This window comes from Xenopus tropicalis, chromosome 10 (assembly GCF_000004195.4).
Source record: "Xenopus tropicalis strain Nigerian chromosome 10, UCB_Xtro_10.0, whole genome shotgun sequence".
Taxonomy (NCBI): Eukaryota; Metazoa; Chordata; class Amphibia; order Anura; family Pipidae; genus Xenopus; species Xenopus tropicalis.
This window is the reverse complement of record NC_030686.2, coordinates 1,256,471-1,270,959: the sequence shown is the minus strand read 5'-3', so window position 1 is coordinate 1,270,959 and position 14,489 is coordinate 1,256,471. Positions and strand designations below refer to the sequence as shown.

The 14,489-nt window shown below is 54.5% G+C and overlaps 2 protein-coding genes across 4 annotated transcripts in view; both read left to right on the top strand.

Annotated features, from left to right (window-relative positions):
* LOC116407971 (uridine-cytidine kinase 1 like 1) overlaps positions 1-8,948 on the top strand; it is a 33,198-nt gene extending 24,250 nt beyond the window's left edge. For all 3 annotated transcript variants that reach the window (XM_031894538.1, XM_031894536.1, XM_031894537.1), the window contains exons 9-15: positions 1,671-1,769; positions 4,259-4,352; positions 5,553-5,615; positions 6,208-6,330; positions 6,881-6,988; positions 7,069-7,225; positions 8,648-8,948. In XM_031894538.1, coding sequence (XP_031750398.1) covers positions 1,671-1,769; positions 4,259-4,352; positions 5,553-5,615; positions 6,208-6,330; positions 6,881-6,988; positions 7,069-7,225; positions 8,648-8,736 — 733 coding nt within the window. In that variant the 3' untranslated portion in view covers positions 8,737-8,948. The remainder of the gene's footprint in view (positions 1-1,670; positions 1,770-4,258; positions 4,353-5,552; positions 5,616-6,207; positions 6,331-6,880; positions 6,989-7,068; positions 7,226-8,647) is intronic.
* sox18 (SRY-box 18) overlaps positions 1-14,489 on the top strand; it is a gene marked incomplete at its 3' end in the record, with an annotated part of 354,190 nt that overhangs the window by 115,524 nt on the left and 224,177 nt on the right.

Sequence of the window (14,489 nt, the reverse complement as noted above, 5' to 3'; positions counted from 1 at the left end):
CTGGTTGGTTAGTAGGGGGGTAGCAGTTATGGGCTGGTTGGTAAGTAGGGGGGTAGCAGTTATGGGCTGGTTGGTTAGTGGGGGGGTAACTGTTATGGGCTGGTTGGTTAGTAGGGGGGTAGCAGTTATGGGCTGGTTGGTTAGTAGGGGGGTAGCAGTTATGGGCTGGTTGGTTAGTAGGGGGGTAGCAGTTATGGGCTGGTTGATTAGTAGGGAGGTAGCAGTTATGGGCTGGTTGATTAGTAGGGAGGTAGCAGTTATGGGCTGGTTGGTAAGTAGGGAGGTAGCAGTTATGGGCTGGTTGGTAAGTAGGGGGGTAGCAGTTATGGGCTGGTTGGTTAGTGGGGGGGTAACTGTTATGGGCTGGTTGGTTAGTAGGGGGGTAGCAGTTATGGGCTGGTTGGTTAGTAGGGGGGTAGCAGTTATGGGCTGGTTGGTTAGTAGGGGGGTAGCAGTTATGGGCTGGTTGGTTAGTGGGGGGGGTAACTGTTATGGGCTGGTTGGTTAGTAGGGGGGGTAGCAGTTATGGGCTGGTTGGTTAGTAGGGGGATAGCAGTTATGGGCTTGTTGGTTAGTAGGGGGGTAGCAGTTATGGGCTGGTTGATTAGTAGGGGGATAGCAGTTATGGGCTGGTTGGTTAGTAGGGGGGTAGCAGTTATGGGCTGGTTGATTAGTAGGGGGGGTAACTGTTATGGGCTGGTTGGTTAGTGGGGGGGGTAGCAGTTATGGGCTGGTTGGTTAGTAGGGGGGTAGCAGTTATGGGCTGGTTGGTTAGTAGGGGGGTAGCAGTTATGGGCTGGTTGGTTAGTAGGGGGGTAGCAGTTATGGGCTGGTTGGTTAGTGGGGGGGGTAACTGTTATGGCTGGTTGGTTAGTAGGGGGGGTAGCAGTTATGGGCTGGTTGGTTAGTAGGGGGATAGCAGTTATGGGCTTGTTGGTTAGTAGGGGGGTAGCAGTTATGGGCTGGTTGATTAGTAGGGGGATAGCAGTTATGGGCTGGTTGGTTAGTAGGGGGGTAGCAGTTATGGGCTGGTTGATTAGTAGGGGGGGTAACTGTTATGGGCTGGTTGGTTAGTGGGGGGGGTAGCAGTTATGGGCTGGTTGGTTAGTAGGGGGGTAACTGTTATGGGCTGGTTGGTTAGTGGGGGGGTAGCAGTTATGGGCTGGTTGGTTAGGGGGTAGCAGTTATAGGCTGGTTGGTTAGTGGGGGGGGGTTAGCAGTTATGGGCTGGTTGGTTAGTGGGGGGGGTAGCAGTTATAGGCTGGTTGGTTAGTGGGGGGGTAGCAGTTATAGGCTGGTTGGTTAGTGGGGGGGGGTAGCAGTTATGGGCTGGTTGGTTAGTGGGGGGTAGCAGTTTTGGGCTGGTTGGTTAGTGGGGGGGTAGCAGTTATGGGCTGGTTGGTTAGTGGGGGGGTAGCAGTTTTGGGCTGGTTGGTTAATGGGGGGGTAGCAGTTTTGGGCTGGTTGGTTAATGGGGGGTAGCTGTTATAGGCGGGTCGGTTAGCAGTACCAGGTGGGTTTGGCAGGTAAGTAAAGGGGAAGTTTGCCCATGAATAATACAGCTGCTGGGTTTGCAGTGAGCACTAACACATGGCTGCTTGTGTGACTCTAACACCCCGTTTGCATTAATCTGCCCATGTGACTCTCCCTTTTGTTCCTTCCTACCCCAGGGCTGCCCTGGCATCTGCCCACCAGTCCCAGCCCCTGCCCCGGACCCTCAGTGTCCTGAAGGAGACGCCCCAAGTGCGAGTCATGCACACAATAATCAGGTAGGTAGTGGCCCCATGGGCTCTGCTGGGCCCCCCCCCCAAGTGACATATTTACTGGGCGGCAGTTGGAACCGGCGGTGAGACCGCAGCTATAAATATATCCGTGTAAGAGTCGCAGGTGATTTCCTCTCAGCTTTATGTGTGAGATTTGGGGGCCGGTAATGTCTGGGGGAGGGACAGGTCTTGGCCCAACTGGCTCCCTGTACTGGGGCTACAGGCTGGCACTGCCCCCTGTAATAGCACAATACTCGCAATAGTACTGGGGCTACAGGCTGGCACTGCCCCCTGTAATAGCACAATACTCGCAGTAGTACTGGGGCTACAGGCTGGCACTGCCCGCTGTAATAGCACAATACATGCAGTAGTACTGGGGCTACAGGCTGGCACTGCCCCCTGTAATAGCACAATACTCGCAGTAGTACTGGGGCTACAGGCTGGCACTGCCCCCTGTAATAGCACAATACTCGCAGTAGTACTGGGGCTACAGGCTGGCACTGCCCCCTGTAATAGCACAATACTCGCAGTAGTACTGGGGCTACAGGCTGGCACTGCCCCCTGTAATAGCACAATACTCGCAGTAGTACTGGGGCTACAGGCTGGCACTGCCCCCTGTAATAGCACAATACTCGCAGTAGTACTGGGGCTACAGGCTGGCACTGCCCCCTGTAATAGCACAATACTCGCAGTAGTACTGGGGCTACAGGCTGGCACTGCCCCCTGTAATAGCACAATACTCGCAGTAGTACTGGGGCTACAGGCTGGCACTGCCCGCTGTAATAGCACAATACTCGCAGTAGTACTGGGGCTACAGGCTGGCACTGCCCCCTGTAATAGCACAATACACCTAGTAGTACGGGGGCTACAGGCTGGCACTGCCCCCTGTAATAGCACAATACATGCAGTAGTACTGGGGCTACAGGCTGGCACTGCCCCCTGTAATAGCACAATACACCTAGTAGTACGGGGGCTACAGGCTGGCACTGCCCCCTGTAATAGCACAATACACGCAGTAGTAGGGGGGCTACAGGCTGGCACTGCCCCCTGTAATAGCGCAATACACGCAGTAGTACGGGGGCTACAGGCTGGCACTGCCCCCTGTAATAGCGCAATACACGCAGTAGTACGGGGGCTACAGGCTGGCACTGCCCCCTGTAATAGCGCAATACACGCAGTAGTACGGGGGCTACAGGCTGGCACTGCCCGCTGTAATAGCACAATACACCTAGTAGTACGGGGGCTACAGGCTGGCACTGCCCCCTGTAATAGCGCAATACACGCAGTAGTACGGGGGCTACAGGCTGGCACTGCCCCCTGTAATAGCGCAATACACGCAGTAGTACGGGGGCTACAGGCTGGCACTGCCCGCTGTAATAGCACAATACACCTAGTAGTACAGGGGCTACAGGCTGGCACTGCCCGCTGTAATAGCACAATACTCGCAGTAGTACTGGGGCTACAGGCTGGCACTGCCCGCTGTAATAGCACAATACACGCAGTAGTACGGGGGCTACAGGCTGGCACTGCCCGCTGTAATAGCACAATACACCTAGTAGTATGGGGGCTACAGGCTGGCACTGCCCGCTGTAATAGCACAATACACCTAGTAGTACAGGGGCTACAGGCTGGCACTGCCCGCTGTAATAGCACAATACACCTAGTAGTACGGGGGCTACAGGCTGGCACTGCCCGCTGTAATAGCACAATACACCTAGTAGTACGGGGGCTACAGGCTGGCACTGCCCGCTGTAATAGCACAATACTCGCAGTAGTACTGGGGCTACAGGCTGGCACTGCCCGCTGTAATAGCACAATACACGCAGTAGTACGGGGGCTACAGGCTGGCACTGCCCGCTGTAATAGCACAATACTCGCAGTAGTACTGGGGCTACAGGCTGGCACTGCCCCCTGTAATAGCACAATACACGCAGTAGTACAGGGGCTACAGGCTGGCACTGCCCGCTGTAATAGCACAATACTCGCAGTAGTACTGGGGCTACAGGCTGGCACTGCCCGCTGTAATAGCACAATACACGCAGTAGTACGGGGGCTACAGGCTGGCACTGCCCGCTGTAATAGCACAATACTCTCTGTATAGGGGCTCAGTCACACACTGTGCAAGCACGGGGCCCCCCACTGTCAATTGGGGTATTAATGCTGCCATTGGCACTTGGTATTGCCCACAAAATGGTTTCTCCCACAAACACTCCCAGTAGGGGGCGCAGTGGAACAAAAGTGGGGCCTTAGGTTTGATGCCAGCCAGGAGTTTGTGGGTTTCCTCTGGGTACCCCAGTTTTTTCCCACACCCCAAATACATACAGGCCGGTTCATTGGCTATAGGGACCCCAGGGGCAGTAACCCATAGCAACCAATCAGCAGGAAGCCTTTAGCCTCACTTCCTGGGGATACCTGTAACCCCCCCACCGTGTGTGCTGCCAGGGAGTATTGGGTCAGTATTGCGCCCCCCAGTGACCCGACTCTGTTATTATCAGGGACCGAGAGACGAGCCGAGACGAGTTCATCTTTTACTCCCGGCGCCTCATGCGGCTTCTGATCGAGTACGCCTCCTCCTTCCTGCCATTCAGGGTAAGGGTACAATGCACACCTGTACTCACACTTGAACTCACACTTGTACTCACACTTGTGCTCATACCTGTGCTCGCACCTGTACTCACACCTGTGCTCGCACCTGTACTCACACTTGTGCTCGCACTTGTACTCACACTTGTGCTCATACCTGTACTCGCACCTGTACTCGCACCTGTGCTCGCACCTGTACTCACACCTGTGCTCGCACTTGTGCTCGCACTTGTACTCACACTTGTGCTCATACCTGTACTCACACCTGTACTCACACTTGTGCTCGCACCTGTACTCATACTTGTGCTCATACCTGTACTCGCACCTGTACTCGCACCTGTGCTCGCACCTGTACTCACACCTGTGCTCGCACTTGTGCTCGCACTTGTACTCACACTTGTGCTCATACCTGTACTCACACCTGTACTCACACTTGTGCTCGCACCTGTACTCATACCTGTACTCATACCTGTACTGACACTTGTGCTCGCACTTGTGCTCGCACTTGTACTCACACTTGTGCTCATACCTGTACTCATACCTGTACTCACACCTGTGCTCGCACTTGTACTCACACCTGTACTCATACCTGTACTCATACCTGTACTCACACCTGTGCTCGCACTTGTGCTCGCACTTGTACTCACACTTGTGCTCATACCTGTACTCACACCTGTACTCACACTTGTGCTCGCACCTGTACTCATACCTGTACTCATACCTGTACTGACACTTGTGCTCGCACCTGTACTCACACCTGTACTCACACTTGTGCTCGCACCTGTACTCATACTTGTGCTCATACCTGTACTCACACTTGTGCTCGCACCTGTACTCATACTTGTGCTCATACCTGTACTCACACTTGTACTCACACTTGTACTCGTACCTGTACTCACACTTGTACTCACACTTGTACTCACACTTGTGCTCGCACCTGTACTCACACTTGTACTCTCACTTGTACTCACACTTGTGCTCGCACCTGTACTCGCACCCCTGTACTCGCACCTGTACTCACACTTGTACTCACACTTGTACTCACACTTGTGCTCGCACCCCTGTACTCGCACCCCTGTACTCGCACCTGTACTCACACTTGTACTCTCACTTGTACTCACACTTGTGCTCGCACCCCTGTACTCACACCCCTGTACTCGCACCTGTACTCACACTTGTACTCATACTTCCTTTCATGCTCCCCAGTGTTGCACAGTACAGACCCCTCAAGGGCACGACTACCAGGGGCGCATGTATGATGGCAAGCGGGTAAGTGGGTGCTGTGAATGGGAAGACGCATTCTCTGTGGGTGGGTGTCTGGCCGGGGAGATTCAGAGAAAGTGTAAGTGGGTGCCTGTGCTGGGGGTGCCAGTGGGTGTGGGGGTGCCAGTGGGTTTGAGTGCCAGTGTGGGTGCCTGTGCTCTGGGTGCCAGTGAGTGTGGTTGCCAGTGAGTGTGGGTGCCAGTGAGTGTGAGTGCCAGTGAGGGTGCCTGTGCTCTGTGTGCCAGTGAGTGTGGGTGCCAGTGTGGGTGGGTGCCAGTGAGGGTGCCTGTGCTCTGTGTGCCAGTGAGTGTGGGTGCCAGTGAGTGTGGGTGCCAGTGAGTGTGGGTGCCAGTGAGTGTGGGTGCCAGTGAGTGTGAGTGCCAGTGAGGGTGCCTGTGCTCTGTGTGCCAGTGAGTGTGGGTGCCAGTGTGGGTGGGTGCCAGTGAGGGTGCCTGTGCTCTGTGTGCCAGTGAGTGTGGGTGCCAGTGAGGCTGCCTGTGCTGTGGGTGCCAGTGAGTGTGGGTGCCAGTGAGTGCCAGTGTGGGTGCCAGTGGGTGTGGGTGCCACAGAGGATACTGAGCGGGTCGCTGTGCCCCAGATTACCGGTGTGTCCATACTGAGAGCCGGGGAGACTATGGAGCCGGCGCTGAGAGCTGTGTGTAAAGATGTTCGGATCGGAACCATCCTCATCCAGACTAACCCCAGCACGGGGGAGCCCGAGGTGAGAGGAGTTTGACTGAAGGGGCAGGTACATGGGCATGGGGGGCACTGTGTGGCACGGGAGGGTGCCCGGGAATGGGATTGTTCACCTTTGCAATTGGTCTTCATTTTTTTTATTTTGTGCAGTTTTTAGTTATTCAGCTTTCTCTTCAGCAGCTCTCCCGTTTGGAATTTCAGCAGCTCTCTGGTTGCTAGGGTCCTGTTTAATTAGCAACCAGGCAGTGGGTTAAAGGGAAGCTGGAATAGGAATGGGGGCTGAATAGTAAGGTAAGTAATAAAAAGTAACAGTACTAATACATGTGTAATTGTTTGTGGTTGCCGGGGTCACTGACCCCCATTGGAAAGCTGCAAAGAGGCAGAAGTGGAAGGCAGATAGTATGAAAACTATAAATAATGAAGACCAATTGCAAAGTTGCTAGGATTAGGCCATTCTATAACACAGTAACAGTTAATGTAAAGGTGGAACTTCCCCTTTAAAAGTAACGACAGAGGCAATAGAAGCCATAGGGTGCCCCTTTCCCTACTCACCCCCAAACCATCTGCCCCCCCAGTTGCACTATTTGAGGCTGCCCAAGGATATCAGTGAAGACCATGTGATTCTGATGGACTGCACCGTGTCTACCGGAGCGGCGGCCATGATGGCCATCCGAGTGCTGCTGGTGAGTGATTGGCCGGTGGGTGCGCAGGGCGGGGATTGGCTGGCACTGCCCAAGTAACGAGCCGGGTGTCCCCCTCACAGGACCACGAGGTTCCCGAAGAGAAGATCTTCCTGCTGTCTCTGCTCATGGCGGAACTGGGGGTGCACTCCGTGGCCTACGCCTTCCCCCGCGTGCAGATACTCACTACTGCTGTGGATAAGAAAGTCAACGACATGTTCCGCATCATCCCAGGAATAGGTACAGCTGAACCCCTCAACTCCTAGGGGGGCTGCTACTAACAGTAGGGGGTGCCAGTTAGGGGGCAGGTTTGAGTGATTGCTAGCTTGGCGTTAAGGACGGCCCCCCCTAATGTTTCACTGCACTTGGGGCCTGAACCCAGAAAGTTCCCTATTGGTGATACATATGGGCTCTATGCAGCTCTAGGGCCCCCCATTAAACTGCCAATCACAAAGCTCCCCTGGTGCCCCGCTCTCCTTGCACCCTGCTCCCCTGGCGCCCCGCTCTCCTGGCACCCTGCTCCCCTTGCGCCCTGCTCCCCTTGCGCCCTGCTCCCCTTGCACCCTGCTCCCCTGGCGCCCCGCTCTCCTTGCACCCTGCTCCCCTGGCGCCCCGCTCTCCTTGCACCCTGCTCCCCTGGCGCCCCGCTCTCCTTGCACCCTGCTCCCCTGGCGCCCCGCTCTCCTTGCACCCTGCTCCCCTGGCGCCCCGCTCTCCTTGCACCCTGCTCCCCTGGCGCCCCGCTCTCCTTGCACCCTGCTCCCCTTGCGCCCTGCTCCCCTTGCGCCCTGCTCCCCTTGCGCCCTGCTCCCCTTGCGCCCTGCTCCCCTGGCGCCCTGCTCCCCTGGCGCCCTGCTCCCCTTGCGCCCTGCTCCCCTGGCGCCCTGCTCCCCTGGCGCCCTGCTCCCCTTGCGCCCTGCTCCCCTTGCGCCCTGCTCCCCTTGCGCCCTGCTCCCCTTGCGCCCTGCTCCCCTGGCGCCCCGCTCTCCTTGCACCCTGCTCCCCTGGCGCCCCGCTCTCCTGGCACCCTGCTCCCCTGGCGCCCTGCTCCCCTTGCACCCTGCACCCCTGGCGCCCCGCTCTCCTTTCACCCTGCTCCCCTTGCACCCAGCTCCCCTGGCGCCCCGCTCTCCTTGCACGCCCCGCTCTCCTTGCACCCTCCTCCCCTGGCGCCCCTCTCTGCTGGCGCCCCTCTCTGCTGGCACCCCGCTCTCCTTGTGCCCCGCTCCCCTTGCACACCCCGCTCTCCTTGCGCCCCGCTCCCCTTGCACACCCCGCTCTCCTTGCGCCCCGCTCCCCTTGCACACCCCGCTCCCCTTGCACACCCCGCTCCCCTTGCGCCCCGCTCCCCTTGCACACCCCGCTCCCCTTGCGCCCCGCTCCCCTTGCACACCCCACTCTCCTTGCGCCCCGCTCCCTTGCACACCCCGCTCTCCTTGCGCCCCGCTCCCCTTGCACACCCCGCTCTCCTTGCACCCCCGTCTCCTGGCACCCCGCTCCCCTGGCACCCCGCTCTCCTTGCACACCCCGCTCCCCTGGCACCCCGCTCTCCTTGCACACCCCGCTCCCCTGGCACCCCGCTCTCCTTGCACACCCCGCTCCCCTGGCTCAGTATTTCACTTGTTCTGGTTTGGGGTAAGTTCTGAGTTTCTCTCTCACCAGGTAATTTTGGGGATCGCTACTTTGGGACCGACGCCCCTGCAGATTGGAGTGAGGATGATGATGATGATGATGATGAGGATCCCGTATGAAGCCATTTATTACGACTTTCCCAAAATAGAATCCATTCCAGTAATGAGCACCTGCTGGGGAGAGTGGCAAGGTGGGGGGGTCCTGCCCCCCCCCCCCCCCCCGGGTCTGTCAGGGTCTTAGGGAGCTTGTACCTCTCTGTTATATCAGCAATACTGCCCCCCCCCCCCCCAACTATATACACATTCTTAATAAAGTACAGTGAATAACTATCCATACAGAGCCTTTATATGGTATGATAGGCGGGGTTATATGGAGCAATGGGAGGAGTTATAGGGAGGGGTATATGGAGCAATGGGAGGAGTTATAGGGAGGGTATATGGAGCAATGGGAGGAGTTATAGGGAGGGTATATGGAGCAATAGGAGGAGTTATAGGGAGGGGTATATGGAGCAATAGGAGGAGTTATAGGGAGGGGTATATGGAGCAATAGGAGGAGTTATAGGGAGGGGTATATGGAGCAATAGGAGGAGTTATAGGGAGGGGTATATGGAGCAATGGGAGGAGTTATAGGGAGGGTGTTGGTTTATCGGGCCCTGCCGGGCACCCCCACACAGTATCTGCCCCTGTGTCAGCATGTGGGGTGCTGAGCATCCCCCGCACAACATTCCTAGCCCCCCCACTTCCCTAGGGAGATGCCCCCCATTTCTCTTTATGATATACAGGCAGTTGCCCCCCATAAACTGAAAGAGCAAACTCGTTATTCTCGGAACCAAAGTATCGGGCAGAGGAACCCCCAGCTGCTATATATATATATACAGTATATACACGGGGGGCAAGGGGTTCTGTACGACCCACTCCCAGTTCCGCTGGGATCTCAGAACTGATCTCCAGATTCTCCTCCCGGTTCTAATGGACCATATTCTCAGCAGAACCAAAGGTTATACCCCCCCCCCCCCAGAGCCGCACTTCTGTCCTTATTAATTACTGAATTGGACCCCACAGAATAGGTACAATCAGCAGCAGCAGAATGGGGGGAGCCGGGGGTATCTGCACAAGCCTTAACCCACTTGCCCCTTATGCCCCCCCTTCCCTTGGATCCCTCTGTTACCATCAGTTCTGCTCAGTAAGGGGGCAATACTGTAAACATAAAGTAATGGGCTTATGGGACAGCCAGATGTACCCCCAGCTCTCACAGGTAAGGATACACAGGCTGCCATCTATTAAAGGAATTCTCCCTATATACAGGCGAGAGTGGTGGGACCTGGGCACCCCCAGTCCAACGCTGGTGCATCCCACCTCTGTACCCACAACCCACCTCTGTACCCACAACCCACCTCTGTACCCACAACCCACCTCTGTACCCACAATCCACCAGTAAAAGTATCACCTTAGAGAGGTAGGACCTGTAAGATGATGAGCCTTTTGCCTCTGGCCAATGAGGGCAGCAATGGGCAAATGTGGTTGTTGAGATCCGAATAAACCTTGTGCCCCCCCAGAGGCAGAAGCGCATCGCTCCCCTGTGCAAATACAAAGCACTAAGGGGCAGTTTCTGATGATGTGCCAAGTTCTTCCCTTCTTACGCAGCTATAGCCCCGCCCCCGCCTATTTGTACTTATGGGCAGGAAAGCCACACCCTGGTACCCAGAGACCCCACAGTGTTTCCCCTCACAGCTCCCACTATTGGTCTGATCTGATATTTATGGAACATTTGGTGGGTTCCCTGAAAGTGAAAGAATTTTCACTTCAAATATATGAGCTCTTAGCCCAAGTCTTCTCATGGGACGTCCCTACATCTTAGCCCAAGTCTTCTCATGGGTCGTCCCTACATCTTAGCCCAAGTCTTCTCATGGGTCGTCCCTACATCTTAGCCCAAGTCTTCTTATGGGTCGTCCCTACATCTTAGCCCAAGTCTTCTTATGGGTCATCCCTACATCTTAGCCCAAGTCTTCTTATGGGTCGTCCCTACATCTTAGCCCAAGTCTTCTTATGGGTCATCCCTACATCTTAGCCCAAGTCTTCTCATGGGTCGTCCCTACATCTTAGCCCAAGTCTTCTTATGGGTCATCCCTACATCTTAGCCCAAGTCTTCTTATGGGTCATCCCTACATCTTAGCCCAAGTCTTCTTATGGGTCGTCCCTACATCTTAGCCCAAGTCTTCTTATGGGTCGTCCCTACATCTTAGCCCAAGTCTTCTTATGGGTCATCCCTACATCTTAGCCCAAGTCTTCTTATGGGTCGTCCCTACATCTTAGCCCAGGTCTTCTTATGGGTCGTCCCTACATCTTAGCCCAAGTCTTCTCATGGGTCGTCCCTACATCTTAGCCCAAGTCTTCTCATGGGTCGTCCCTACATCTTAGCCCAGGTCTTCTTATGGGTCGTCCCTACATCTTAGCCCAAGTCTTCTCATGGGTCGTCCCTACATCTTAGCCCAAGTCTTCTCATGGGTCGTCCCTACATCTTAGCCCAGGTCTTCTTATGGGTCGTCCCTACATCTTAGCCCAGGTCTTCTTATGGGTCATCCCTACATCTTAGCCCAAGTCTTCTTATGGGACATCCCTACATCTTAGACCAAGTCTTCTTATGGGTCGTCCATACATCTTAGCCCAAGTCTTCTTATGGGTCGTCCCTACATCTTAGCCCAGGTCTTCTTATGGGTCGTCCCTACATCTTAGCCCAAGTCTTCTTATGGGTCGTCCCTACATCTTAGCCCAGGTCTTCTTATGGGTCGTCCCTACATCTTAGCCCAGGTCTTCTTATGGGTCGTCCCTACATCTTAGCCCAAGTCTTCTTATGGGTCGTCCCTACATCTTAGCCCAAGTCTTCTTATGGGTCGTCCATACATCTTAGCCCAAGTCTTCTCATGGGTCGTCCCTACATCTTAGCCCAGGTCTTCTTATGGGTCGTCCCTACATCTTAGCCCAGGTCTTCTTATGGGTCATCCCTACATCTTAGCCCAAGTCTTCTTATGGGACATCCCTACATCTTAGCCCAAGTCTTCTTATGGGTCGTCCCTACATCTTAGCCCAGGTCTTCTTATGGGTCGTCCCTACATCTTAGCCCAAGTCTTCTTATGGGTCGTCCCTACATCTTAGCCCAAGTCTTCTTATGGGTCGTCCATACATCTTAGCCCAAGTCTTCTTATGGGACGTCCCTACCTCTTAGCCCAAGTCTTCTCATGGGTCGTCCCTACATCTTAGCCCAAGTCTTCTTATGGGTCGTCCCTACATCTTAGCCCAAGTCTTCTTATGGGACGTCCCTACCTCTTAGCCCAAGTCGAGCCCCAGTGAGCCGTTCGGGGATATCAGGAGCACAAAGTGGGGGCTGAGATGAAGGAGAAATCAGGTCCCCTAGTGTCCGGCTCACAAAAGAAACCTGCCCCACCCCCACTCACACGCAGAGACACACACACACACACACACACACACAGACAGGAAGCAGAGGACCCACCTGACAGAACCCAGTAGCCATCGCACCGGCCCCAGTATAAACCACAGCACTGAGCGCAGCCCCTTCCTTTCTGCAGGGACTCGGCACAGAGCACACAGGTAAGTGCCCATCACTCACTCACACTCACACTGAGCCCATCACTCACACTTACACTCACACTGAGCCCATCACTCACTCACACTTACACTCACTCACACTGAGCCCATCACTCACACTTACACTCACACTGAGCCCATCACTCACTCACACTTACACTCACTCACACTGAGCCCATCATTCACTTACACTCACTCACACTGAGCCCATCACTCACTCACACTGAGCCCATCACTCACACTCACACTGAGCCCATCACTCACTCACACTTACAGCCGGTTGGCTCGGGGAACTGCACCAATCACAGCAAATGAATATTCTGTCTGGGAATTATATGGTTTTTATTTGCCCTTCGGCAGACGGGGGGGGGGGGGGGGTTGGGGGGGAAAGTGTAGGAAACGTTGGTTTTCTCACTAAAAGTTGTGAATTTTTATTTCTCTGTATTTCCTCTAATATCTGTATTATTGGGGTTTATACTGCGCCCCCCGTACCCCCCCCCGGGGCATTCACTTTAACCCATTACTGACTCCCAACTCTTAGTCTGTATAGAGTCATATTACTTTGTGGGGTAACAACCGCCCCCCGTTATACAGGCGCCAAACTGCCAAATAAAGGGGAACTTCACCCCAGAACTGCCCAACAACGGCGAGTCTCTTTGGGTAGAAATGTCAGTGGGGCAGAAGGAAATGATCATTGGTGTCGGCTATAAGCCGCCCCCCCCCCGTATAGATGAGGGGGATGAGACCCAGATACTGTTGCACATGGGGGGACTTTAATTATCCGGCACTGACTGGGGGAAAGTGTTAGTGTCGGGGTCGGTAACAAAAATCTGTATGGGGGGGGGGGGGGGCAGTAACAGTGAGTATGGGGGGGCAGTAACAGTGAGTATGGGGGGGGCAGTAACAGTGAGTATGGGGGGGCAGTAACAGTGAGTATGGGGGGGCGCAGTAACAGTGAGTATGGGGGGGCGCAGTAACAGTGAGTATGGGGGGGGGGCAGTAACAGTGAGTATGGGGGGGGGGCAGTAACAGTGAGTATGGGGGGGGGCAGTAACAGTGAGTATGGGGGGGGGGCAGTAACAGTGAGTATGGGGGGGGGGGCAGTAACAGTGAGTATGGGGGGGGCAGTAACAGTGAGTATGGGGGGGGGCAGTAACAGTGAGTATGGGGGGGGCAGTAACAGTGAGTATGGGGGGGGCAGTTTTGGGCTCTAGTCCTTAAGAAGGAGATTAATGAGGTTATATCAGGAGTCAGAACCAGCAGTGCAGGGAAGGGAAAGGGACAGACACAGTGACAGTTACACATAACTATAAACCCAGTGAGAATGAGGAATGAATGGATATTGGGGAGTTGTATCAGGAGTCAGAACCAGCAGTGCAGGGAAGGGAAAGGGACAGACACAGTGACAGTTACACATAACTATAAACCAGTGAGAATGAGGAATGAATGGATATTGGGGAGTTGTATCAGGAGTCAGAACCAGCAGTGCAGGGAAGGGAAAGGGACAGACACAGTGACAGTTACACATAACTATAAACCCAGTGAGAATGAGGAATGAATGGATATTGGGGAGTTGTATCAGGAGTCAGAACCAGCAGTGCAGGGAAGGGAAAGGGACAGACACAGTGACAGTTACACATAACTATAAACCCAGTGAGAATGAGGGATGAATGGGTATTGGGGAGTTGTATCAGGAGTCAGAACCAGCAGTGCAGGGAAGGGAAAGGGACAGACACAGTGACAGTTACACATAACTATAAACCCAGTGAGAATGAGGAATGAATGGATATTGGGGAGTTGTATCAGGAGTCAGAACCAGCAGTGCAGGGAAGGGAAAGGGACAGACACAGTGACAGTTACACATAACTATAAACCCAGTGAGAATGAGGGATGAATGGGTATTGGGGAGTTGTATCAGGAGTCAGAACCAGCAGTGCAGGGAAGGGAAAGGGACAGACACAGTGACAGTTACACATAACTATAAACCCAGTGAGAATGAGGAATGAATGGGTATTGGGGAGTTGTATCAGGAGTCAGAACCAGCAGTGCAGGGAAGGGAAAGGGACAGACACAGTGACAGTTACACATAACTATAAACCCAGTGAGAATGAGGGATGAATGGGTATTGGGGAGTTGTATCAGGAGTCAGAACCAGCAGTGCAGGGAAGGGAAAGGGACAGACACAGTGACAGTTACACATAACTATAAACCCAGTGAGAATGAGGAATGAATGGGTATTGGGGAGTTGTATCAGGAGTCAGAACCAGCAG